The 25,240-nt window shown below is 43.1% G+C and overlaps 1 protein-coding gene across 2 annotated transcripts in view; it reads left to right on the top strand.

Moving 5' to 3' along the window:
- mpp7a (MAGUK p55 scaffold protein 7a) overlaps positions 1–25,240 on the top strand; it is a 157,274-nt gene that overhangs the window by 96,978 nt on the left and 35,056 nt on the right. For both annotated transcript variants that reach the window (XM_034108920.2, XM_034108921.2), the window contains exons 6-11: positions 814–945; positions 14,640–14,721; positions 15,172–15,257; positions 15,869–15,943; positions 20,253–20,449; positions 20,980–21,044. In XM_034108920.2, coding sequence (XP_033964811.1) covers positions 814–945; positions 14,640–14,721; positions 15,172–15,257; positions 15,869–15,943; positions 20,253–20,449; positions 20,980–21,044 — 637 coding nt within the window. The remainder of the gene's footprint in view (positions 1–813; positions 946–14,639; positions 14,722–15,171; positions 15,258–15,868; positions 15,944–20,252; positions 20,450–20,979; positions 21,045–25,240) is intronic.

Genomic DNA, 25,240 nt, shown 5'->3' with positions numbered 1-25,240 from the left:
CTTCTTCTCACCATATCCTTCTCTCTCTCTCTCTCTCTCTCTCTCTCTCTCTCTCTCTCTCTCTCTCTCTCTCTCTCTCTCTCTCTCTCTCTCTCTCCCTCCCTCTATACTTTTGTCTGGCACACGCGGTGGAAGATGTTTTTCTCACTTTTCTCTCCCCTCTCCTCAACCACGGAAAAAGCAGCACGCGTCCAGCTGCATCTTGGTCCGGACATGGAGTCGTTAAATAGTTTGAAAAAGGAACGTCTCAATGGCATCATTCTTGTCTGCGTCCCGTCTCTTTTTCATGTCTGCTCATGAACGTGCGAAATATCCTAGGCCACTGAGAACTTCATTACTTTGAGCTTGCCGACGAACAGCACAGAACAACGCTTCTCGAGTGTTCACCACTTTGCCCTAAAATGCTTCGGTATTATAAACCATTTCCAAGGTTGCCCCCCCCCCCATACCCTTTCACTTATGGTCCCTGGTGAGCATTGGTCCAGGTGACTGCTGGTGGCCTTTAATCGGAGAAATGTAAGTTGGGAGAGCGTGGGGCTAATGGCAATTAATGCATGTAGCTCCAACTCCTGGCTCTGAATGCGTTCATATTCATCACCCAGCATTTTAGGCGGACACCTCAATTTAGAACCACCCTTCCTGCAGTTGTTTCTAAGAAAGAAATGATGGATGTCACTTTTAATAACATGTTTTGCTAGACTTTAGTTGGCTAATTAGACTAAGGTAAAAGCAAAGGCCTTTATGTTTTGACTGATAAACCTCTTATTGCTTTCCTCCCATTTAATCCCTCTTTCCCTCTCTTTCTTTCTCTAGAGCCTCCTGTCGGTCCACGACACTATCGCCAAGAAGAGTTACGACCCTGAACTACCTCCGCTGCCTGAAGACATTGACGCCGATGAGGATTCTGTGAAAATCATTAGGCTGGTCAAAAACAAGGAGCCTCTCGTAAGTAACTTTGTCAGTTTTCATATGATATTGTGTGTTTGATTTGCACGTCGTGGTTTTCAGCAGCTCCCAGAAGTCTGAAAGATGGTTTTGGGAAGTTAACAGATTGTAAAAATGATGTATTTAGGGTGCCCTAGTGGCCTGGGTGTAAAAGCTTCCACCATAGGCCTCAACATTCCCGAATAGAGCCAAGGGATGCTAAAGACTTTTGGTTGCAAACTGTTTCCCAATCAAGTTTTTTTAAATACTAAAAGAAACCATGTTGTCAAAATGATCATAAATGATCATCAGGTTCTTTATCATTTCTGGTTAACATATTTTTGTCACTATAATCCTCCTATCTTGCTGTTGTTTACTTCGTTTCTGAACACACTTCTCGTACCAAAGCAGCATCCATCCCACAAGGCAAGCCAATACCATACATGCTTTTGAGGTACTTGCCTGTGGGAATCCAACCCACAACCTTGAAGTTGTAAGCACACCAAAACCGACCGCAATTACTCTGCTCTTGGCCATGAGTATTTTCAGCCAGTCTAGGCTCACTGTCTGCGAACAGCTTCCCCTTTTCTATCCTGGTCAGTGTTGCTCTCTCATTGTAACATGCTTCTCACGTCCGTGCTCTTCAGACACCGTCCCAGACGTCAACACCCACCCGTCTCTGTTGGCCTCTGGTCCAATCTTTATTGCACTGACATCTTGGGCTGTCGTTTGATGGTTTTTATTCCATGCATTTCCCTGCTCTTGTCAGCCAATGCTGCACATTTGGTAATGGGCTTCTGTAACACCACCAAACCTAATTCCCGCTGGCTTCACCTGATACCTTTACATTTCTTCATCTTTGTCGCCTGATAACTTAGGTTTTGCCGTTGTTTTTGATTCACTGACTGACCTCAGTGCCCTAGCACATACGTAAACACTCCTCTACTCAAGCTCTTGACCTCCATCTGTCATTCAAGCACTTTGTTGTGTGCTGAGGACCCGCCCAGCTTTGATCTATGCCGGACGTTTCCTGGCCCCGGCCGCCTCTATTTTCACTTTGTGGTTTTCACCCTAACCACCATCTTGGCTCCAGGCCGGCGCGCTCCTTTCACCACACCCCTGGGGAAGGAGAACACACCTAAAGCATTTTTGGGTTGTTGCATGTTCTGCGGAGCTGCTGAACGTAATAATGTGGCTCGCAGGAATTCTCGCTCTCCCGTTTGAACACCCATTGTTCCGAGCACTTCCTGTTCCGGCCTCTCCTGAGTCTTGTGATGTTGGATCACATTCCCTGAAACCATAATGTGATTTACACCCGCCCCAGTCAGCGTAATCATCCAGCCGGTGTTATTCCATTACACGGCTTGATTCTTTTTTGTTTCAGTAAATTTGGCTCCTGAGGACATCTGTAACACACATTTACGATGTGTAATGTGTGGTATTGTACAAGATTGAAGGTGTTAATTATGAAGAATACATTTTTCTAGTAATATAGGGAATGAGTTACAATTTATAGGTTAAGGGTCCACACTGGTTATTGTGTGTTTTCAAAAACTTAAATGGAGAAGGTGCTGTGCCTCCGGGGTTCTTTTACAGGTCAGTTTTATAAATACTTCTTTAATTTAAAAGTGGTTTTATTTAATGTGGGTTTTCAAATGCAGTATATCATCAGTATCACCGCAATATTGCTGAAAGTATGCTACAATTCTGTTTAGTTTGTTGATGCAGAGCAGGCTACACACATTGATTCATAGCAGGGAATCAAGCTATGATTACTCCCAACCTGCATTGGAAAAGACAGCTTTTTCTTAAACGTAACACCAATAGCCACCAAATTTGCTTTTGCAACTACAATAATTACAGAGACCACTCGACATTGACATCTTACACAACTGGTGAGCAACTGGAAGTAGCACTTTACTAAATGTGTTTCTTTCGTGCATGTCTTAGTTGCCCTCTCACTGCCCATAGGACCCACAATTGCCTGTGGCTATAGTTAGGCCTGACGTGATGTTGACAACCGGCGAATTCTTCTACAGGCCATACTTTTCCTATGTATGCATGAAAGAAAACAAAGAATTCTAAAGGCCTGCTATTGTGGTATCGAGCAATCTCAAAAATGTCAAGTGTGATGGCTTTCTATTTTTAACGTAGGGCACCAAAACAAGATCAACTTGAATCCCCTTAGAAGATTAGGCCTCTTTTCGGCAAGGGTTTGCAACCTTTGAAAAAGACTTCCATCATTCCAGTCATATGTACGCACCTTTGGTCAGAACCTATGACTCTTAAGTCCACTAAAGAATTCATGTGTCTCGAGAGAGTACGACTTGCATTTGTCAAATTGTTACTTAGGGAATAAACCTTTTAGTGATGTAGACTTGCAAGAAAAAAAGTGGGACTTCTACATATTGTACTATATTTGACTGTGTAGCTAAAGGCCTTTTCACACTAAATATATATATTTTTTCCCCTAATGTACATGTCTATTGTTTTTTCAACAATCCTTTACCTAGTAGTTTTAAACTAAAGAACCAGTACCACCATATGTTCACATCATACAACTTTTTCAATACAGAAAGCTTTTTTTGTATTGATTATGAAGGTTTTAAACAACTGGCTCTGAATGAAATTCTGATCTAGTGCTCCAGCAGAGCAGCTCCCAATACCACACACACACACACTGAAAATGTGCTGACATTTGTCAGAATTCTGCACAAATTGTGAAATTGCTCTTGTTACTTTGCAATTTGGGAAGGTGAAGTTACTTTATTTTTGTGACCCTCTAATTAGACATGAAATGGGAAGGTTATCCATCTACCTCTGGTCCCTTAACGGTTGTCATCATGTCCATCTTTGAAGGGAAACTGACCCTAATGAACAGTTACAGTAGATCGTATATTAAGGAAACAACCTGCAGGTCAGATGCTGAAAGTGAAATCACAGCAATTTACTAACCAATGAAAAACCCTCTAATTGCGAATGTTCCTCATTCAGTGCCACACCAAATTGATTTGGATGTGCCCTTTAACTCCTCATTTCATATAATCAGCCTTAAAATTCGCAATCTCCACATGATTACAACGCGGCTATACAATATCTAATTTATTTTCCATCCCTCCTTCCTTCATCCTTTTTTATTTTCTTGTTTTTTCACTATCTGCCTTTGTCTCATTCTACACTTTTGTAGGCATTGGGCTGTGGTTAGCATGCAGACCCCTTTCCTTGTGACTCATCCATTTAGTTAATTATGATAAGTTGAGCGGATTGTATTCAGTAGCTCTGATGAATCACTATCATTTCTTAGAGCCTGACTTCATGCGACATTTCAGTGGAACTAAAAACTCTATCTTCCAGGACAAACTCCCCCCTTCTTCTTCCCCCTGTTTCTGTTGCTCTCCCGCTGCTCTCAAACCGGCAGATTTATTAGCTCAGGTGTCAGGATATTGAAATAATTGGGTTTGGAGAGCGGCATAAACATGTGCGCGCATACAGAAACATCAGCTTAGCCATGTCTTTTTATTAAAAGAATGTGTTATTTTGGATAGCGTTTCAGAACAGTTTTGGTGGGGGGCTACATTTGAGCGTTAAGGGGGTTGCGTCAGTGCGGAGTATGTGTTGCTGATATACTGGTGAGGTTTTCCTCCGGTGATGAAGGGCTTGAATGCAGACTGACAAATAGGAGAACTCAGAGTTGGAGTCAAAAGTTGGAGGAAGTTACAATGCACTGGTGTCCCACAACTCATCCAAAACAAAAAAATACAGGAGCTTGGAGGATCGAGAGAGGCCTAAAACATGAACTACAGATATGTCCCCCAAGTTATATAGTGTTACATCTTTCATTATTGTTAATACAGCTTTAAATCACCAATTTCTTTAGATTTAATTGTCATTTTTATTGGTTCAAGTGTAGTGAGATGCCAGATTTTAAACATTTGTGATCATAAGTGTTTGAGTTACTTAATTGACTTGCACTGCCATGTAGGAGTTGCATGGTCGTCCCAGAGCATTATGGAAGATCCCAATCTCCACACACACAAAATGTGTTGAGTAGCAAAAGACGATGTTGAACGCCCACAGCAGGGGGTACACCGCAGCTGCTCCGGGTGACCATCGGTATGATGTGAGAACATTCGAGGCTGTCAAGCCCGCTGTGGCCGGCTCTGTTCCTCTCATTTGGATGTTCTGGAAGTCCAGTGACGCAGATGTAAATAGCAGACTTTGAGATGCTCGCCGCGCACGCCCCACTGTTTGTGAGTTTGTTTTACACATCACTTGACAGCCTGCTCAATGTCACTCAGTCGGTGGCAGCTCTCATCGCTGTCAGAGTAATGTTCATACTCTTCTCCCACTCAGTTCATCCTAAGTTGTCCTCCTACTAGCACACTAGTTTCTATTTCTATTTCTCCAATAGTCTTTTACTAGAAAGTAATTTTCTTTCACCTGGTTTTGCTATTTGGTACATAACACATCTTATTTGAGTTGATATGAGGACATTATTGCTTTTAAGATGCAACGACTTAATGATAGTGCATTTCACTTCAAGTAGAGTTAACCCTTTACTTCCCTTTTTCTATATGAACACCTGCAGTTCAGGAGAATTATAGATGCACCTCTCTACAGTACTGTTTCGCATTTGTGCAAAATCCTCATCTTCTGTGCAAAACTGACACTCTATCCATCCCTCTTTCACTCACTTCTTCCATCCCAGGTTGTTAGGCATCATTAGCAGCCATAACACCTCCACTGCCAGGAATGTGACAGGATCCATGTCAGGATCTATCACTCTCCTTCCTCTCCACTCTCCATTTCTTATTGCTCTGTTGTTTCCAATATGACTGGGTGTCATCGGGTACAACTGAATGGAAACTGTAGACTGTAATATTCGTGCCATCCAGTTGGCAATGCCAACACCTTCCTGCCTGGCACCAGCTACCACCAATCAATACAGGTATTACATTACTGAGCCCAGCCATCCGCCCCAGCCACCAGTGGATCAGCTGGTCTTCTCATTACAGAGCCACACATAGCACCAGTGCAACTGCAAAGCTCTATAAGTTGCTGTAAACTAATTAAATTCAGATGACATGTCCAACGTTATTATTGTAAAAGCTCTAGCTGTGAGATTGATGTCAGTTCATTTTTCTTTGCTTTATAAGGGAGTTGATGATTGTGAGGCAGGACATTCTCATGATCGATTCAGTTTGTGACGGAGTTGGTTTTCCATGAATGTCAGTCGCAGGAATGAGCTATTGGCAATTTGACATGCCATGCTTTTCTCATCTGTGGCCGGCACACCCCCTCTGACACTTTTGGGTCTGCTGTGATTTCATTTGTCTGGAAGTCTTCACAAGTGCATTCATTCAGACAGTCTTAATACCATCTCAATTATTACCCGTTTAGATGTGAATGTATACAAACCCAAGTTTGAGCATCCTTGAAAACCTTGGAAAGGTTCTTGATTGAGACAGTTACCAAGCAGACTAAATAGATGTGTTTTTCAAAAAGTGACTTTTCTATTGTCCGTTTACATCAGAAAGTAGACTGAAAGAGGAAAGTAATGACACTGGCTGGGAATGAATGGAGCAGATGAGATTAGAGCAGACAGCACACATGTTAGTGTTTTAAAGATAGACCCATGTGCTTTAAAAGCAATACATCTTTCACTTGATGGATTAGGCGGCAGTGTCTTGGGAGCGTTGCAGAAGAAGATGGAGCACCATGCTCATAACACGAGGACAAGTGGAGAGCGCTGCCGCTGTTGACTGGCTCACTGCAGGGGGGCAACGTTGGCGTTTAAATCCAAAATTGATCATCCGTGTGATTCATGTGGATCTGATGAGTTTTTACATTTTAGATTGTTTTGAGTTTACACCCCTGTTGCTGTCATGTCGCAGTAAAGGCTTATGCACTTCGTTCAAACTGCTTTAATGTTAATCGTATTTTACGTGTGTATGTTTGGTTTTACTGTATGTGTGTAATTGTGTTTTTGTGCCTGTCGTGTTTGTTACCGTTTTAATTCATTGGGTGGATTTCGTTGAGAACAATACTTGTTTTCTAGCTCCACCTTTGGGCGACCAACCTTTCCTTTCTAACCTTTGAGCTACTGACATGTCATCTAAAGAGGCAGAGCAAGGGTTGTTTTAAAACCTCAAGCAGGGAGTTGAAAGAAGATTTAGACCGCACTTCTTACACCCAAGAGACACTTGCTAAAAGAAAAAGAATGATGTGATTTATCAGTCTTTTATTGTGTTTTACACTCCCTGTGCACCAGTGAAATGCCTATTAAAAGAAAAGAGTAAAAAAGTAACAGGTCATCTGTTGACCTTAATGTTAATAGACACACCATATGCCTGCAAATAATTATTTAGATTCTATCTGGGGACTTCTGTTGCATCTTTCGACCTGATGACATTAGCAGGCATTATATAGCGAGTGATTATATTTGTGTTATTAATTTTATATTATAGTTTTGGGTGATGCAGGATGGTTAACTAGTAACATATAAAAAGGGTTTCGGTAGATATAAAAATACATACATTTATGTTTATTGACTAATCAAAAAATATATCACACACGGCAGACCTCTCAAAGCCTGTGTTTGTTCATATGCATGTTCTTGTGCAACACTCAGCCCAGCGGCTATTAGTAACACCACCCTTGCAGCCTGCCGAGTTGTGAATGTGAAAACATGCACGGCCTCCAAAGCCACATCTGAGGCATTCCCGGATCCTAATCTCACGGCCCTCTTAAATAAAATGTCTTCCTCCCATCATGTGTAATCATAAACGAGGACACACATCCCAGCACTCCTGCTCTTTTCCGCTCGGCGTTCCGAGAGCCAGAGAGCCTCGGAGGCTGAATGCGAGCATTGTTGCCCGTCAGGCCGGGTGCTCCTCAGCGGCCCTGCTTCCCAGCCCACTTTGGAAATGAGAAGTGACATGTGAAAGTGCCGTTTTCTTTACCCGGGATAACGACGGGGGGAAAACACTAAACAATCCCAGAGTAGAGATAGACCTCTCTCTGTGACACAACTGTCTCTTTGTATGCGCTCATGCAGGGCTCTCAGACAAGACACACACATACAGTACATAATGACTAAATATCTGGCACTGTCCGGCTTGTAGCAAAGAGACGGCGATTCCACTCAGTCTACATGGTGAGTCATACGGACAGTATGGAAAGAAATACACACATTTGGTGAGATTGCCACACAGATTCACACTCCCAAATTCGCCAGCACCTGTCTGAAGTTCTGAGGTGGGCTGCTAAGTGTGTTTTCATAGCAACTTGGTAATGATTTGAGCTAACATTAAGGTTTGAAGAGGCAGAGGAGGAAGAGGAAAGAGGGGGTGGAGGAAGACAAATGAAGGTAAGCCGTTCCGTCACAAGGCCCTCTGCATTACATTACCTGGCAGCTTCTCCTGGAATCTCTCCTCCTCAGCATAATTATGAAAATAATGACCCGCAATTTTCCTTTTTCTCAGTACACTTGTTAATTACGACTGGGAGGTCAAGACCGAGGTTAAGGAAATACAAAGAGAAACCGGAGCCTGGTTTAGTGCAAGAGGGAGTCTAGGAATGAAGAGAGGAAAGGTAGGGTGGGCGGGGAGGCGTTTTTATTAGTTGCAATCACAAGTGATAATGATTAATGATTTATAAACGGGTGGAAAGTCATGCACCAAGACACCCAGAGGGGATTGGCCAGCAGCTTTGTTGCATCAGCTCGAAAAATCATTTGACGTAAAACTTCAGGTTCTCTTCCCCTTCGCAAAAATAATATAGATTTTAATCTGGGCTCCTGGTAATTCTTTACAGCACTGTATTAATGTTTATAGGTGACCATAACGCTCAATGGATTTTCTGATCATGACCGAATATTACATTATTTTACACCTTCTGAGATACCCTGGAGACTGTGGCGTTCGAGGATGTAAGAACTCGTAAATATGCAGTTCTCAGTGTGTGGAACGGTCATGTGTGTTATGTGTGGGGGGCTCTATGCCATCTCAGTGAGGTAAGATGAAATGACACACTCCAACACCAGATATGATTGGAGGTAATTGTATTTTAATGTCCAGGCGGCCCATTCCCAATTTGTAATTTGGTTTTTCCATGATCGACATCTGGTGTGAAGAACGCCAGCATGTGTTTCCACTAACCTTTGTATTCATACCTCTAAACATAGCAGTCAACACAGCAGTCGGCAGGAGTTTATTGTCCCTGTTACACTTTTGCTGTTAAGTGACATAATGTCAAAACACGTTGGCCTCTCTGCCCGGGCCACTCGTGTTTGTTTTCCCTTGTCGCTCTCAATCTGGAGGGAGAAATAATGTTTGTCAAATGCCACAGTGTGCGGTTCGCTTCACGGGCCGATGTTTTGAGTTGTCGTTACGGGCCGAGGGGTCGGTGTTTGAAATGGAGCGGCGTGCTTGTTTTCCCTGGCGAGTTAAGAACTGTGGAGTGGATTTAGTTGTGGCCACGTCAAGGTAAAAAGATCCTTGGATCCTTCTTTTCCACTGTGGCATTTACCAGACAGGCCACACATAGCCTGCCCCAGCCCCCGAGACGTGATGAGCCAGGCCAAGACAACTAGCCAGCTCTCTCGTCATCCATACAACCAGAATACAAGCCAGCCTGCTTCCATCATGTCATCCAGCCATCAATCCCGTCCATCAGCCAGAGGGCATTCTAATTGCCCCTTAAAGACGCAGCTTGCCAGAAACCCAATGTGGCCAATCCGCAGGCAAGCTAACATGATGACGCATCCAACATTCAGCTTGTCTTACTCCTCTTATCTGCTGAAGTTTCATGGCACTACTGTACGCTGACAGTTCCCTGGACAAGCTTGCTTCCATTCCATTCTCTCTAATAAACACACTCTCATACATCCAAATTTGATTCCCTATTCTCTCGTTTTTTTTCCTGCTCTGTATGAGGTGTGAGCCATTTGTCATCACATACTTAATGTGGCTGCGATGTCTGTATGTGCGCTCCAGTGCATGCGCTGGGAGGGGCGATGGCTTGATACGGACAAGCGTCGCTCCAGTTCTCCTCATCACACAGCAAAGACTAAGCCTTTGCGTTTTGGCCGGCCGAACAATAACAATCAGAGGCATTTATGTGTTAGAAATGGAGGAAAAGAGCTGGGAGCAGCGGCTGCATATGGAGCTGATCACGTCAGGAGTGGAGGCTTCGGATTGCCTTACTGATGACTAATTGACCACAGTTAGGAGGCCCTCCTCAGTCCACGATGACCCCCCTCTCATCTCTATTTTTGACTGTGTGTTTCTGTTCCTTCTGCCCTACATTGTTTCAATACTGGAAGTACTATTTTTACACTCATCTAAAGTGCAAACTGGAGCAATGGTTGACAACAGGAAGATGAAATCAGTCCCTAACAAGCTTACCAGCTTGTGTCTGCGCAGATATAGCAGTTGAGCCACTTGATGGTTAAGTGGCGCCTTGTCTTTAATTGCTAACATAGCGTAGCCCATTCATCAGGCTTAGTGGCTGTCCAGCATCAATCATCAGTCTTTTGAGGTTTCTCTTGGGCCAGTTTGGCCTGCCTTCAGGTAGAAGCTCTCATAGAAACACACATCAGACACGCTTGCATGCACACACAAACACACCTACACATGCTGTCACTCATGCGTGTATGTGCTTTGACAGACGTAGACATTCCCTTTCTGACTTCCTGCGCTGTTTCCAAGCGCAAGGAAAAGTCTGAAATGGCTTCCATGTGCCAGTAGGCGGTGAAGGCTCGGTGTAAGCCTTGCCATCAGATTGTGCTAATGCTTAGCTGCTACACCAGGAAGCCCATCTAGGTGCTTGAGGGTCTTTACCTTGTTTCTTCCTGATGTACCTCCGTCCCCACCACACACACACACACACACCTCATGGAGCTTATTTAGCTTCGAGCCTGACTGTTTATGTATTTGTTTAACAGAGCAAGGACTCCTCATTAGTGGCCATGCATGGCTGGATTCTGATGATGGCACCCATAGGGTATCAAGGCACAGGGGGAGGTGATGCTGAGTTCAGGATGTTGGATTTGCCCTGCTTGTTCCAGCTGCCTCCACTGCTTCCAATTCGTCAGGCCTCCAGGAGAGGCTGATGGACCCCTGGAGGATTGAGAATATAAAAGCTGACTATAGATTCTAATGAGGGGGGAGTTTGGCACTCTTGAAATAATCAAGAATTGGGAAAACTTGGGAATGGCCATAGAAAAACGTGAAAATGTGAGGTGTGATTATTTCAACAGTTTGCTGTCGATTTGAACTTTGGCTACTTTCTGACATCTTTAACTTACTACCTCCATATTCTGAGTGTCTTCACTGAGGTTGCCTGACTTCAACTTGATCTCAAACCTGTTTGCTTTAAAGGTCACTTATAATGCAAGATCCACTTTTTCATGTCTTGTATACATAAATATGTAGCTCCTCCGTGTTAAAAGATTCTTAACATTTCAGGAAAAAAGACTCGTCCTTTTTGTTCTTCTGATCCATTTATATAAAAACTTGTGTGAAAATTAGCTCATCAGATTTTGGCCACATATTTAGGAATGTGTTGGGATTGTGCGACCATTAGCCAATAACCAACCATATTACCTTATCATCTGAATCTCCTCCTAGAGCACCACCTTTTTTAAACACACACTTTTGCATAGGGGTTGGGGAGTGGCGGTTCATTTGCATTTAAAGCTACAGATACAGAATCAGCACTTTAGGAATGAAACAGAGGGGTATACGGCATGCTACAATGCATGTTCTGTTTGGTATTTCCCACCAAACACTTCAGAGACATGTTTTGTATATATCTAAAATCTATAATATACTGTTGAAAAATATTGAAATAGGTGACCTTTAATACTGGGTTAAAATGCAGGAGGCAGATTTGAAACGGAAGAAGATAAGCTACATTCATCCAGGGATAAAATGTGCTAGTTGTAGCCTAGAGAAGCAGGCTCCAAAAAGCAGAGATTAAGTTAATCTAAGTATTGCAATACTTCAAAAATACTCATATTTTTGTTTTTACAAAGTCTTTAATTTGACTCTTAATCATTTCATGACAGTCCGGTAAAGACTCATTTGAGTTTTTGCATTGGACATCTTAGCACATCTCTTGCATTCTTAATTTCTTACTATCCATTTCTTATCATATCCCTTCAATGTATATCTACCTCTTATTCATTCACTTACTAAATCACTCAACTCCGACCCCCACTGTCTGCCTCCTTTGCTTCCCTCCCAGTCAACTTGTCAGTCCAGACTCTTTCTGCTCTTCCACCTACCCTTCAGTCTGGCTCGCTCGTGTTGCCACTGGAGCGTTTTGGCCTCTCTTAGCTTTTCTTATCGGATAGAGCTCATTTGGCTACCGTACCAGGGCTGAGTTCAGCCTGGGGTTGGCCAGATTCTATAGGGAGGCTCCCCCTCCCTCCATGAATCTCTTTCTCCCTGGCTGCTGCCTTGGCATCACTTTGAAGGACAGTGGGTCAGATGAGAATCACGAAAGAATGAAGACCTTTTTTAAATAACTGCTGCTTCAAATAACTCCTCGTAGAGAGTCAGTGCGGTGTGAATGGAAAGCACGCATGGGCAAAGTTGTTTCTCTACTGGTGTATAAAACACATAAAGCATGGTGGTTTGAATGGGAATAAAATGGCTTCCCGGAGATCTGGGTTCACGACCCCACGCTTTCGCGTTTGAACGCTAAAAGTGCTGCTCTATAGTATAATGCCACTTGCAATAAAAGTCGTAAAAGTGGTGTTTCTAAATGGCATCAGCCTTTCAACATATGATTTAAGCCATATGTGTCAAAACAAGATTTATATCAACACACCATATGTGAGTAGATTCCATAGATAGGCACAGGCATGCGATGGAGAGCATGTCTCTGGAGTCTATGCAGACAAGCCTTTTGTCGTAACAAACTCGGAGTCCAAGGCTCTCTCTGTGCTGTTTAGTTAGCCTTTAGACTGCCACCAGCCACCAGGGAGCCCTGGGGACACAATAAAAACATCCATCATACCACTGGCCATCAGCCAGCCTCCAACAAGGAGATTCAGAAAGCAAAGTTAATGACCACATGTCTGAATGCTCCTGTGAGATTTCCTGCCGACTCCCCTTCTCAGCCTGTTGTCTGTCACAGTCCATCTCTTTCCCTACAGCGCTCTATTCTTTCAGACGCACACACAAAAATAATTGTCCGTCTGTCTGAGGGCCATCGCTTCACAAACAGTTAAAAAGTCACACTGAGAGGTTATACGTGACCCTGACACCAGGGTTTGACATTGCCTTCCCCTCTCACTGACCTGCACCGATTTTTCTCCTACTGCAACCTCTCGGGTTTCTCTAATTAGCCCCATTATTCTATTAGGTGCGCGACTCTCTGCAAACCCTACCACTGTCTTATCCTGATGTCCTTTCCAATCTCCACACCCCAAAAAGCCTTGAGGAAACCATTATCTAGGAGGAAAACCATTAAGTGTGAACCGGTCGTGAAAACAACCAAGATGACAAGCTAATGGCATCGGCGAAGTGGCACAAACCAGAGGCTCCTTTGGTCTTTGAGGATCTGTTTTTCTTAATATCTCTTCCTGGGCTTCCCATCCATGGTAGTAGCCAGAACTACTTTGGGCCTGTCGGAGGAAGGCAAACAGGAAAGTGACACAAACCTGAGCAGCTAGCTTTTGTTACTCTGCAGCGGTCCACCTGGGCGGCAGTGGGTTAGGACAGCTGAAATATGGCACGGCTAGTGTGCGGGAGTAGCTTCGAGCCTTTTTTTTTTTACAACAGAATAAAAACAATCTTTGGGAATGATTGGAATAGCAGTTAGGGGAAGGGTGGACGATGAGTTGCGGCCCCGACAAACTATGTGCCGACTAGACGGCGCATTTGTCTGGTTTCGAGTCGCAAGCGAGAATGACGCCACACGTTCAGTTGCAGTTCGCTATTCTATTCCATTCTAAATCTCAGCCAGACAAACTGTGATCGTGGGGTGACAGGTTGGCACCCGTTAGACCTACCGAGCCTATTTTGGTTAACTGGTAAATGCATCAATGCTACACTTTGTTTAGCATAGCAATGAGGAAGTTCTTCTTCGTGTGTCTTTCTGGCTGAGCACTAAGCCCATAAAGGAGGACAGGGAAGGATTGTGTGTTTGGGTGTGTCTTTTGAGTCTGCTGCCTCGTACCTGCTAAGCTTCCCCCTCTCTTTCCAAGCCATAAGCTACGTAAAATAGTTTGATGCTTTTACTTGGCATGCTTATATTCAGTCATTCGTTTAATCTAGTATTGTTTCTTTGAAGAAATGAATGCAAACTTGCTTCAAGATGCTATTGGGGGGACTATTTATTTAAATCTTTGAGCTTTTTTCCATTGGTTTACACAGAAATCTATCTCTCACTGTGGGGTGCCTTACCCCAGCAACCAGTTACAAAAAGTATCTACGGTATATCATAGCAAGAAAGGGAAAATGCCATGTCTTTATGTCTTGCCATACTTGGCATGTTCTCACTATTAGTTACATGGGAGGTAAAAACATCACAAAAAAACATCCACATCATTTTTTTTAGAAAAAGGGTGATGTGTTGACTGAATTTCCAATACTTCTTGCTGTCATTTTGGGCAATAATCTCATCATTTTGACGATGCATCTATTAATAAAAATACTTGCAGCTCATCCAAATGTTCTCTATTCTGTGTTTTTGCTCTGCAGGGTGCAACAATAATGCGTGACGATCACACAGGAGCCATCCTGGTGGCCCGGATCATGAGAGGAGGGGCAGCCGACAGAAGTGGTGAGTTTTCGTTCTTTTTCAAACATGTTTTTATACATTTTCGTCTCAACATTTGTACGTGAATATGTAGTGGGGAATTAAGTCTGACATAACAGAGATGTATTCAGGAATGATCACTGTATCACTGTGTCATCACTTTTACTTATTCACTTTTTTCTTATAAACATGAAGTATAATGATTCAGTTGTTTTGCAAATGGTTTCCATTCAAAAATGTGTTCATAGTGTCCAGTCTGTTGTTCAGCTCTGCCACAGTGTAGCCATAGGCACAACTCTACATGTGTTGACAATAAAGTTTTGATTATCTTCCAAACTCTAATACCACCACTACGATAAACAGTAATGTAGTGTACTGTACACATCCCTAGGCTTTATTAGAACTGGACTTTTTAAACTGTAACTTACCTGTATTAGGACATCAGAATAATAGAATATTGTGTGTGTTTGGCAGGATTGATTCATGTTGGGGATGAACTGAAGGAGGTCAACGGAATCCCTGTGGATGACAAGAAACCGGAGGAAATCATCCGCATTCTGGTAAGCCTCATCTGCCCTCTCTCTGTTTTTTGTGTGTGCTGTCCAAGAGTTTTCTCCTGTGTTTAAGCTCCAGTCCCTTGGCCAACATAACAATCCTTGTTTGTGATGGCAAAAAACCTCCCCTAACTCACTTAGGACCACGTGCCTCCCATCGCAGTGCAGAAAACCAAACACTGGCTTTTCTCTGTAAGTCTTTAGACAGCATGCATAGAGCCACGCGGTCCCCCTGGATGAGATTAATGCTTAGTAGTTTCTCCAAGCAGCCTCCGCCGCACGCCTCAAACAAGCTCCGCCATGGGCCTGAGCTCTGCCAGGGGGGACAACTGGAGAGAAAAGACAGTCTCTTAAACTCTAGGGGCCCACTCAGACAGACACAAAGGCCTCCAAAGCTGATGATAGCTTTCAACACTCCTCCTCTTACCCCTACACACGCTCCCTATCCCTGCCAAGCACGGTCATCCAATCCATATAACCCTTCCATTGTTGAACAATCATACAGTGGTTTGCATTGTGTGCCTTTCACTGAATTAGGTGCTGTGTGAAACAGATGAATGGTTTCCGCCCCCTTCATTTGTACCTAAACTGGTGTATCTATCTTTCCCAATGTTCAGGCCCAGTCACAAGGAGCCATCACCTTTAAACTTGTCCCCGCAGTCAAGGAAGAGGCGCCAAGCAAGGAGCCAAAGGTAAGGCGCAATCATTATGTTCTTTGGGTTACGCTCATCAACTCAAAAGACATTAAAGGTGACATGTCATGCTTTTCCGGTTATTACCCGTCCGCTTGTGTGTTATGAAGGTTTTTCTGCATGTAAATGGTCTGCAGAGTCAAAACCCTCAAAGTACACCATGTAGCGAGTAAAACTCTAACACAGAAAATACCTCCCCAAAACGCCTCGTTGGAGATACGTCACTGTCCATTTGATTCTTCCGGGTACATCATGATGTCATGTCGTCCCCGGAACGAAATGGAGCAATCCGTGGAGCCGTTACGTTACGTCCGCGGAGCCGTTACGTTAAGCCCCCGCTGATTGGTCCAAATTGACCAATCCACGGACTTCCTCACACACTCAGTGCAGGCAGCTCTGCTGATCTCTCCTCCCTGGCTGCAGGCTGATAACAGACAGTTGGGATCGCGGCAAAATTCTCTCTGCAGACCCATTCTCACAGCGTTTATCAACCTTTTTCTTACTCAATATCAAGCCACACTTATTGTTTTTACTTCGGCTGTGACTTTGTGTGTGCTCAGGGTGAGTTTGGCTTTGTGTTTCGCTGTGTATCGCTAAACAAGGAAATCACACCTCCACGGAGCTCAGCGCGATTCACAACGTCCCGACTGGTCCCGACCAATCGGAGCACACTGGGCTCACAGGGAGGGGGGGGCAAGAGCTGCAACGAGCCGTTTAGTGGAGAGAGTGAATACACATACTTTACAGAGATGCTGTATGCGAAACCAATGTGAGTTTGGAAAATTGCACAGTATAAATCTATTCTAGTAGACCTCAACAATGGAATTATGATCAGTGGAAATGGCCATGATATGGGACCATTAAGAGCTTCTCTGATCCAGAATACCTTTTTATTGGATACAGAACATTGCTTTTGAGCCACAGTGAGGCAATGATATATGGACAAGGTGGGAGAAGGGCTGTCAAATGGTATGTGATTGTAGAACAAGGGCAGGTTATTGAAATGTATCAAAACTTGCAGAAAAGCTATTTAAGTTTCGTTACCATTAAAACATTTGGGATGCTTTACTTCAATGAATCTAAACAAAACCTATGTTTTCGATACCTAGTTAATACATCTTTAAACCATCCAAACCTTACAGATCCATAGTTAAAATCTTGCGACTTAAATAGTGCACTGGCCAAGCTTTTGCTTCAGTCGTGAAACTCAAAGTGTCTATTTTTTACCAGATGACACGGAGAGCAGAGACTTAAAAAAAACTTTCTTCCATCTTGAGTCAAAAGCCTTGTTCAAACTGTTTTTGAGGTTGCAGCAGAGGTTGTAGAGACATAAAGTGACACAATAGGGGCTTGGGTGGGTTGAGCTAAGAAAACAATAAACTATTGTAAAAGGATGCTGAGTAACATTTTCCTTAATTTAAAGAGATGGACTTTCACATGCAGCATCACTTGTATACACTTAAGCCAACATTCTCTTTTCTGATCCTACCAGCTTGTGAACCACAGGCTGCTTCTTTCCAACAACAATCACACAGCCTTTTAAAGCAGACTACTTAAAATGGTTCAAATAGCTTGCAATACAACACAAATAATAACGTTTTGCTGTTTATATTCTGACCAGATAATCATATCGGTAACCTGTAGCATTAACTCCTGCAGTTTTTTGGCCATCGTTTTGAGGTTACCATTGTAACACTGCTGATACCCAGCTACATTCACTGTAGGACAAGATTATCTCTATTTGGAATTCTGCCCTCGTAGACAGTAGCTTTCAGCCATCCATTTGAGGCTGGTTTAACTGTTACTTCAACCATGCCATCATTCTCACCCAGTGGCGTGTTGATACAACATTTATCAAACGTTCATCCACTCAACACTTTTAAAGGCAGTTTTTCATTATTCACAAGAAAGGTAAGGCTTCTTGTGTAACAGAGGTTTACAGGACATGGTGGGCTACTTCTTACATTTATAATCCTGAAATGGTTGAGCCTGTTGAGAAATAGTCCACCACTGCCAAACCCTCAGCCACTCAGTCATAGGGCTGTGGCGATACACTAATCTCACGATACGATACGATACACGATATTCAGCCAACGATACGATATATATCACGATATTCAGCCAACGATACGATCCGATACGATTCGATATAATTCGATACACTTATATCATTTTCTGAAAGATTTTAAAGGGACAGTGGGATTTTGGTGACATCTTGTGAGTGTTCCATTGACTTGGATTGAATTAATTCAACTGAAAACTGAAAGCATCAATTATACAATATATGGCTCTGACAGAGAGTCTACAGCTTGCAAATGCTGGACAAAATGAATCAAAAGATGTGGTGAGAAAATTAGTTTCATTTATTGAAACGGTGCAAACTGTAGCTGTAAAGTGCAGTATCACAATGGACAATGGAGAACTAAAAGGTGCAGCAGGTGGCGGAACACGGGGGATTTGAATGAGACTTGTTAGAAATTAAAATCAATGTTTTGATGGCATAAAGTACCATAAACATACCGTCAGTTTAAATGCTGTTTTATACTGAAAAACCAGAAGTTGTTGTGCACAACCAGTTGTTGAGCTTTTATTCTGAAAATCCTTCATCTCCGGTTAGCATTTAGCATGTGGCTAATATACAATTTCCTATAGAGGTGAATTTAGTAGCGATATGACACGGAGTGTTGCACACCGAAACCTACTGATTTCAACACTACAACTATAGACGTCGAGATATTATTATTGCTGAATATTAAATGAAGGTACAGTTTATTTGAATACGTTTGTTTACAGACGTGGGTAGCATGAGACAACATTCGGAACTACCGGAAATGATACCAGCCGTGAGGTATTTTTGGATTATTGATTACAGCATTTAAAATGTATTAAATGAAAAGTCATGAAAGAGATAAGGAGGAGAAAAGGCGTGTTTAGTTATATATTTAATGTGCAATGTCTGAATCCTCTGTAATGCGCAACAACGAACATTGGAGACGTGGAGGGCCGATCCCCAGCAGCGCCAACCGGCTCACAGGGAGGAGCCAGCAGACAATATTTAACAGCTGGAAAGGTGGAGCTCGCTCTCTTCCCTTCGCTCACAGCCAGAACACAGCTGTTTTTCTGACTGAACCATCTTCTGCTTGTAACATTACCGCGCTTTTTATTAATTAAAGTATACATTTGAACATTCTCAGAGACTCAATTAGTCTCCTTTTTAAAGCTTCTCTCCTGGACGCGAGTATAACGAACACAGTTATCAGACTTAATGTATCGATACCCGCGGCTGAAATATCGATACTTTCTCGGAAAACTAAATATCGATATATATCGCAAGATCGATTAAATTGCACAGCCCTAGTCATAGGAATAGCCTTTGCGCTAACATTAGGCAGTGTAAAAGCTACAGTAAGTGGCTGAGCATCTACAGGCCAGATAAACTTGGCCAAGGAAGAGGTAGAGATCTTAGAGTGTAGAGTGAACAGTATTCAGCTGGAGGGTTTCAACACAGGCTGTTAAGGCCCAAACAAAACATCTCTGTCTGAAAGATAGTTTTAATACGTGGCAAAAAGCACTCTTTAAATCAATAGGACATAAAAGCTATAATCTCTCCTTATCTGTTCCTCGTTTTCTCTCACACACTTACCTTCCCTCTATTTCCACTTGTACTGAAGCGTCTTTTGGGTACTAACTCATCATGACAGAACTCAATTATGACAAAAGATGCATCAAGGTGCTTTAGATTGCAGCTTACCTGCCACAACGGGGAACGTATGTCATCGATCTTTCCACTTAAAGGTCCAACCTCCCTTATGTTGATGAGTTGTGTATACCTCTGCTGACAAAGCAAATAAGAACAACTCCTTAAAGAAAGAAAGCTACTTTGTTCAGCAGTGTGTTCCCTTAGTGTGGAAATATATTAGTTTGTGTTTAGATTTAGAAGAACGTGTACGTCCACACGTGGAATGCCCTTCCAACTGGAGCCTGGAATAAATGTTATGTTTTGCCACACTTGGAAGATGTTGACAGGGCTTAGTGCATCCTCAGTGTTGATGGAACCACATGGAGAAACTAACTTGGCCAGCAGTCGCAGGTTTCAACTTCTGATTGCAATGACCTTTCTAAAATAATCCCCCTGAGCGTTGGTGAAGCACCTTCTGTGTTCGCCGTGATGACTTTCCTTGAGTATTCACACTCTACGCAATGGAGAGAAAAGTCATTTACAGTGAACCGCTGATCTTTCCTGTTCTGCCCTCAATCCAGCTCTTTGTTTTGTCCCCCCCTCCCCTCCCCTTCTCTGCCGTATGTCCAGGTGTTTATGAAGGCACTCTTTGACTACGAGCCTAAGCAGGACAAAGCCATCCCATGTAAGGAGGCTGGACTGGCGTTCAAGATGGGCGACATCCTACAGGTCATGAGCCAAGATGATGCAACCTGGTGGCAGGCCAAACACGAAGGAGAAGAGAATCCTCGTGCCGGCTTAATTCCGTCCAAACAGTTCCAGGAGAGGTAGGAAACAACAAGCTCCATCAGCATGTCTTGTCAACCATTCTCTCTTAACACAGCTTTCACCCTCTTTCTCTTTCACTCCCCTTATTTTCGCTTATTTCTGTTCTTGCTTCATACTGCCAAAATAGTCTGGATTTCCGAAATGAGTAATGACAGAAAATGATAGTGATGGTACCGATCCACTTTGGATGGCAGGTGGATGGAAAATCGCACATCAGTGTGCGTTCGGACGAACACAGAGCTCAGGAGGCCGGGGCAGTTTCTTGGCACCGTCTAAGAGCATTGAAAAAGGGGAAGGGAGGAGAGCAAGTGAAGAAAAAAACATTCATAAACATTTAACCGTGCAGTTTTGTCACCAGCAAGTGTGTTTTTCCTCACTCTTTCACTCTCCTTTTCAAGTCTCAGCTGACCGAATGGTGGATATTGTAGCATAGCAGGGAGTGTTTATTATTCCCAGTGCGGTCATGAAAACTGATGGTTTTATTGTGCCTTCTTCCTTTCTTTCTTTACCCTCCTCTCTCTTATTCCAGGAGATTTGCACTGAAGCGACCTGTTGCGACTCTTCCACTGCAGAAGACCCCCAGCCGACAATCATGTAAGCATATATTATAAGCTCTGGTAGGCCCTTACAAAGTAGATAGTGACAGCACATCACAACATATTAATGGGTATGACAGAGGTATTGCAGAGTAGCTGGTAGTAACTAACAAACAGGTAGGGATGTTTCTCAAGACTCATCTCTGGATGTCTGTGGTACAGTTGCTTCACACCTGTCATCAAAGGAAGTGTTGTGTCTGGATTTACCTTCCTTCTTATTTTCCTGTCTGCTCCTTTTTTTGCTTTCTCAGTATCTCCCAGTCTCTTGCCAGACTCTCCTTCCTCAGCCCCCCTCTGTGTCTCCATGTGTCGATGTGGTGTTATGCGGGGGCTTTAATACAAAGAAAAATTGCCCACTGGTAAATTCTCTGAGCTTTTACTCCTTCCATCCTACCAAGCCCACAAGAAGTGCGCAGGGCATTGAAGCACATTTTCGTAGTGGCCAAACGGCAGTAATACTACTTCCGTGTTCCTTATGTGATTTCATTTCAATTACAGTGGGAAAGAGACTTGATTTGGAAATCAGCATTAGGTCAATCAACTTCACAGCCTTAGCACTTTTATAGCCCTTTTTTAAACATTACTTCCTCAAAGTTGTATGATATGCTAAAGATAAATCCATCCACTCCATTCATTTGACTGAGGCGTGAACGGCCGTGAAGCTCCAGATTGGAAGCAAGTCTTACGGCCCGTCCACACGGCAGCGTGCGTTGAAGCTTCAATGCTTCTGCCCGTTTACTTCGAATGGGGTGACGTCACGCTTCGCCGAACTGCATTGTGGGATTGTTGCTCGCTGCAAAAGTTGAGCAATGTTCAACTTTTGAAGCTTCGACGGAAGCTTCAGCCAATCGAATCATATGCCAGTACAAGGTCTAGCCAATCAAACCACGTGCTTGTATGTCCGAGGCGGGAGATTCATGTGATGGGTTGTTGGTCGAGTTTCAGACACGCCCACCTGCAAGCTTCAACGCACGCCACCGTGTGGACGTACCGTTAAGGAAAAGCAATCGCACGCGCTCTATGGGCCCGAATACAGGTACTTTTGCCCTTGAGAGTCAAGCCATTTTGGCTTAATGCACCACTGAGCAACTCCAATAGGATTAAACGGGGCCTGCCTCCAATGCTATATCCAGTTATTTGTATACATCCACGCATCCTACCCATTCAGCTCAGCCACATATCAAAGTGCCTAATGACGGATTAATGAACTGATGCTAGACTTTAAGATGTAATAACAGATCTTATGTACAGTATTTACGAGTCTCTACAGTGACCCCAAACCTGGCCAGTGTGTGCAGGTATGTTAGGGAAAAAAACATCAGCGGGAGTACTTAGCAGATATATGCTTGAACAAGCCAGGATGTAGGAGATCAGGAAATGGGGGGAGTATAGCTTAATTGCCCTTATAAATCAAAGATTTTTAATGGCTTCATTATGAAGACAGAAGACATAAACCATGTCTTATAGGAACATGACAGCAGCAGAAACAGTTACTGTATGTATGGCCTACAGACACTGGTTTTAGAATGATAGTTTAAAAATACTGGAGGCTACTGTTCTGGGAGCTATAGTGCCCCCAGTAATAGATTGAAAGTAAAAAGATTGAACTGAACTGTAACTGTTTTTATAAAACAGTCAAATCAGAACACACTACTGTCAAAAGAAAAAGTCTGCAACTGACACAAATGTTGATTTAACATCAATGGTTGATCAATCTTCCCTAACAATAACTCATTTTGGTTTCTCAACAGTGTAAATTCCTCCAGTTAAAGTTGAGATTTTCTCACATTGACAGACTTGTTGGCAGGACTCTCCTTGCACCTGTAAGATATTCCCTGATATGCAGTCTCAAAATGACAAACACATTAGTTTGATGATTTACAAAACAGTTGCCAACCAGCAATTTGTTTTGTATATGGTAGGCTACAGTGCGTGAACAGAAGCCTAATCCAGCTGGCTTTGTGGCTGCGCATTACAATATGACTACGTGTGCAACCTGTAGCCATAAAGAAGTCATTAATTCTGCCAATATCTGCTGTGGGTCTTGAGCCAACTCGACCCACTTGGATTGCTGTTTACTAAATACTTTTTACTTGACATTTGCATTTATTGCAATCTTCAAAGCTGAAAATATATTCTGCAACCCTTATTTTTGTGCAACTTCATTAACCAAGCAATACTAATATATAATCCATATATATACCACTCAACTCATCATTGAAAGTGTTTTCTCAATTCCAAATCACACATGGCTCCTTCTTACACACCTCTCCTTTCCTTCTTGTTTTGTTCCTTGCTTTGTTTATATGTATTTGCTGACATTTTCGTGTTCAAAAGCACATATGTTTGCCTAATGAGACCACATATGTTCTCATTTGCAATATGCAGCTTGTCTCCTTCCTCTCATTTCACATCCCAACATACAAACCCTCAGAACCACACTTGTACTTTGTTTTATAGGCTTGCACCAGTCTCACAATGACCCCATTGAACCAAAAGCTAGTTCTTATTGGCCATATTTTTTTTGCTGTACATTACCACTTTAAAACAGACATATCCATTTGACTACTTGTTTCCCTCAACATGGCTCAGAGTTCCAATATGTAGCTCCAAAATAGCCAACAGAGCTAAGCTGACCACCTCTAAACTTAGCATTAGGCTCGTTTTATGCTTCAGGTTTCAAGCCCTCGGATGAATTATGGATGTTGTCATTTCCTGGTTATGTTCAACCACATACTGGCATATATAGTGCAGGATGGCTAAAAATAGCCTGCTAAAAAGTTAAAGACAGACAGTGCTGTACTGTTCCCTTCCTATTTCATTTAAATGTCCCAGTTCCTCTTATGAGTTATTGGATTTCTAACCTCCCCCCCATCCTCTCTATATGCACACAAGGTGGCAGGTGTAAAATGTAGTTTGCTGCGGCCCATACCAAAAGAACATAAGTCTCCTTTTGAGCTACCGTCATACATACTGTAAGGATTAGTTGTATTTGGAGCAGCAGTAGTAGGAAGTCCCTTGACATGGCCCTCTCAGGACTACAGTAATAACTGGGGAAAAGATAACAGTTCACTCTGTTCATTCATTTCTTTCGCTATAAAAAAAAAACCCAACAACCTTGATTATAGAAGAATGTTGGATCCAGTTGAGTGAAAGGAATGAAGGAAAAAGACAAAAAAAGGAGATTTAGCAAAGTGAAAAAGGATTATGGATGGACTGACAGAGAGATAGATGGGGAGGGATTGATTGGAGGGGTCACATTCAGTAGCAGATGTGGCCCAGCGGAGTGGTGATGGCTGGGTCAAGAGAGATTGAGGCGGATCAAGCTTGGATCCTGGCCCTGTGTGCGCCGGACCGCCTGCGCCCCGGGGGCCATAAACTACAACCTAATTCAAGGATACCGTGGAGACCCCGCTGTTACCGAGTGGAGGACGGAGGTGGTGATTGAGGAGGGGGTCCCTTTCTTTCTCTCTCTTTCCAGCCCGGGAGCTCCGTCGGCTGGAACAATATTGGTGTTGGCGAGGGGCTGCGGCGCGCATTGCTTAACCGTGTCCATTTACGCCTAACATTTGCAAGATATAAATAATCCCTTTCCTCGCTGTTGCTCTCGTAGATGCATTCCTCGGCTATGAAACTGATGTTTAAAGTACCATCAGTTTAAATCTATTATTAATCTGATACTGGGGTTAGATCAACTATTTAACATCCATAGTTGTCAACCTAGTCTACGGTAATTGCCTCCTCCCTTCTTACCCCCTAGCTCAATTCCATTGATACCTGGCTCTCCTCCAGCCTCCCCATCTGTTCTCTCTGAACGTGCTAACGGCTCTCTGGGCTTTCTTACAGTATGTCTGTACTTCTGTCTGACGTGCAAACCTCTCCACTGTCTGATTGTTTGGTTTGGTTCTCAGTTTGCCAAACACGTGGACACACTTATCGCTCACCTTGAGGTCTCTATATGTCTCTGTCCATATATTACAGCGCTATCCCTCTCAACTCTCCTCCAACGAGCGACTGAACCATTTCGAAATGCCGTCCGAGATCGCTCTTAAGTGGCCCTGAACCTGGCCCCGAACCTGGCCCCGTGTTCAATTTATCCGTCCATTTCATTTTTCAACTTTAAACGTTTACAGACCGGGGAGTAGATTTAGAAGCGCAATGGGTGCATGAGAAAAGTTCTATTTTATTCTCGAA

Source organism: Pseudochaenichthys georgianus, chromosome 20 (genome assembly GCF_902827115.2).
Source record: "Pseudochaenichthys georgianus chromosome 20, fPseGeo1.2, whole genome shotgun sequence".
NCBI lineage: Eukaryota > Metazoa > Chordata > Actinopteri > Perciformes > Channichthyidae > Pseudochaenichthys > Pseudochaenichthys georgianus.
The sequence above is the reverse complement of the archived record's forward strand: the minus strand, read 5'-3'. Positions and strand labels throughout refer to the sequence as shown.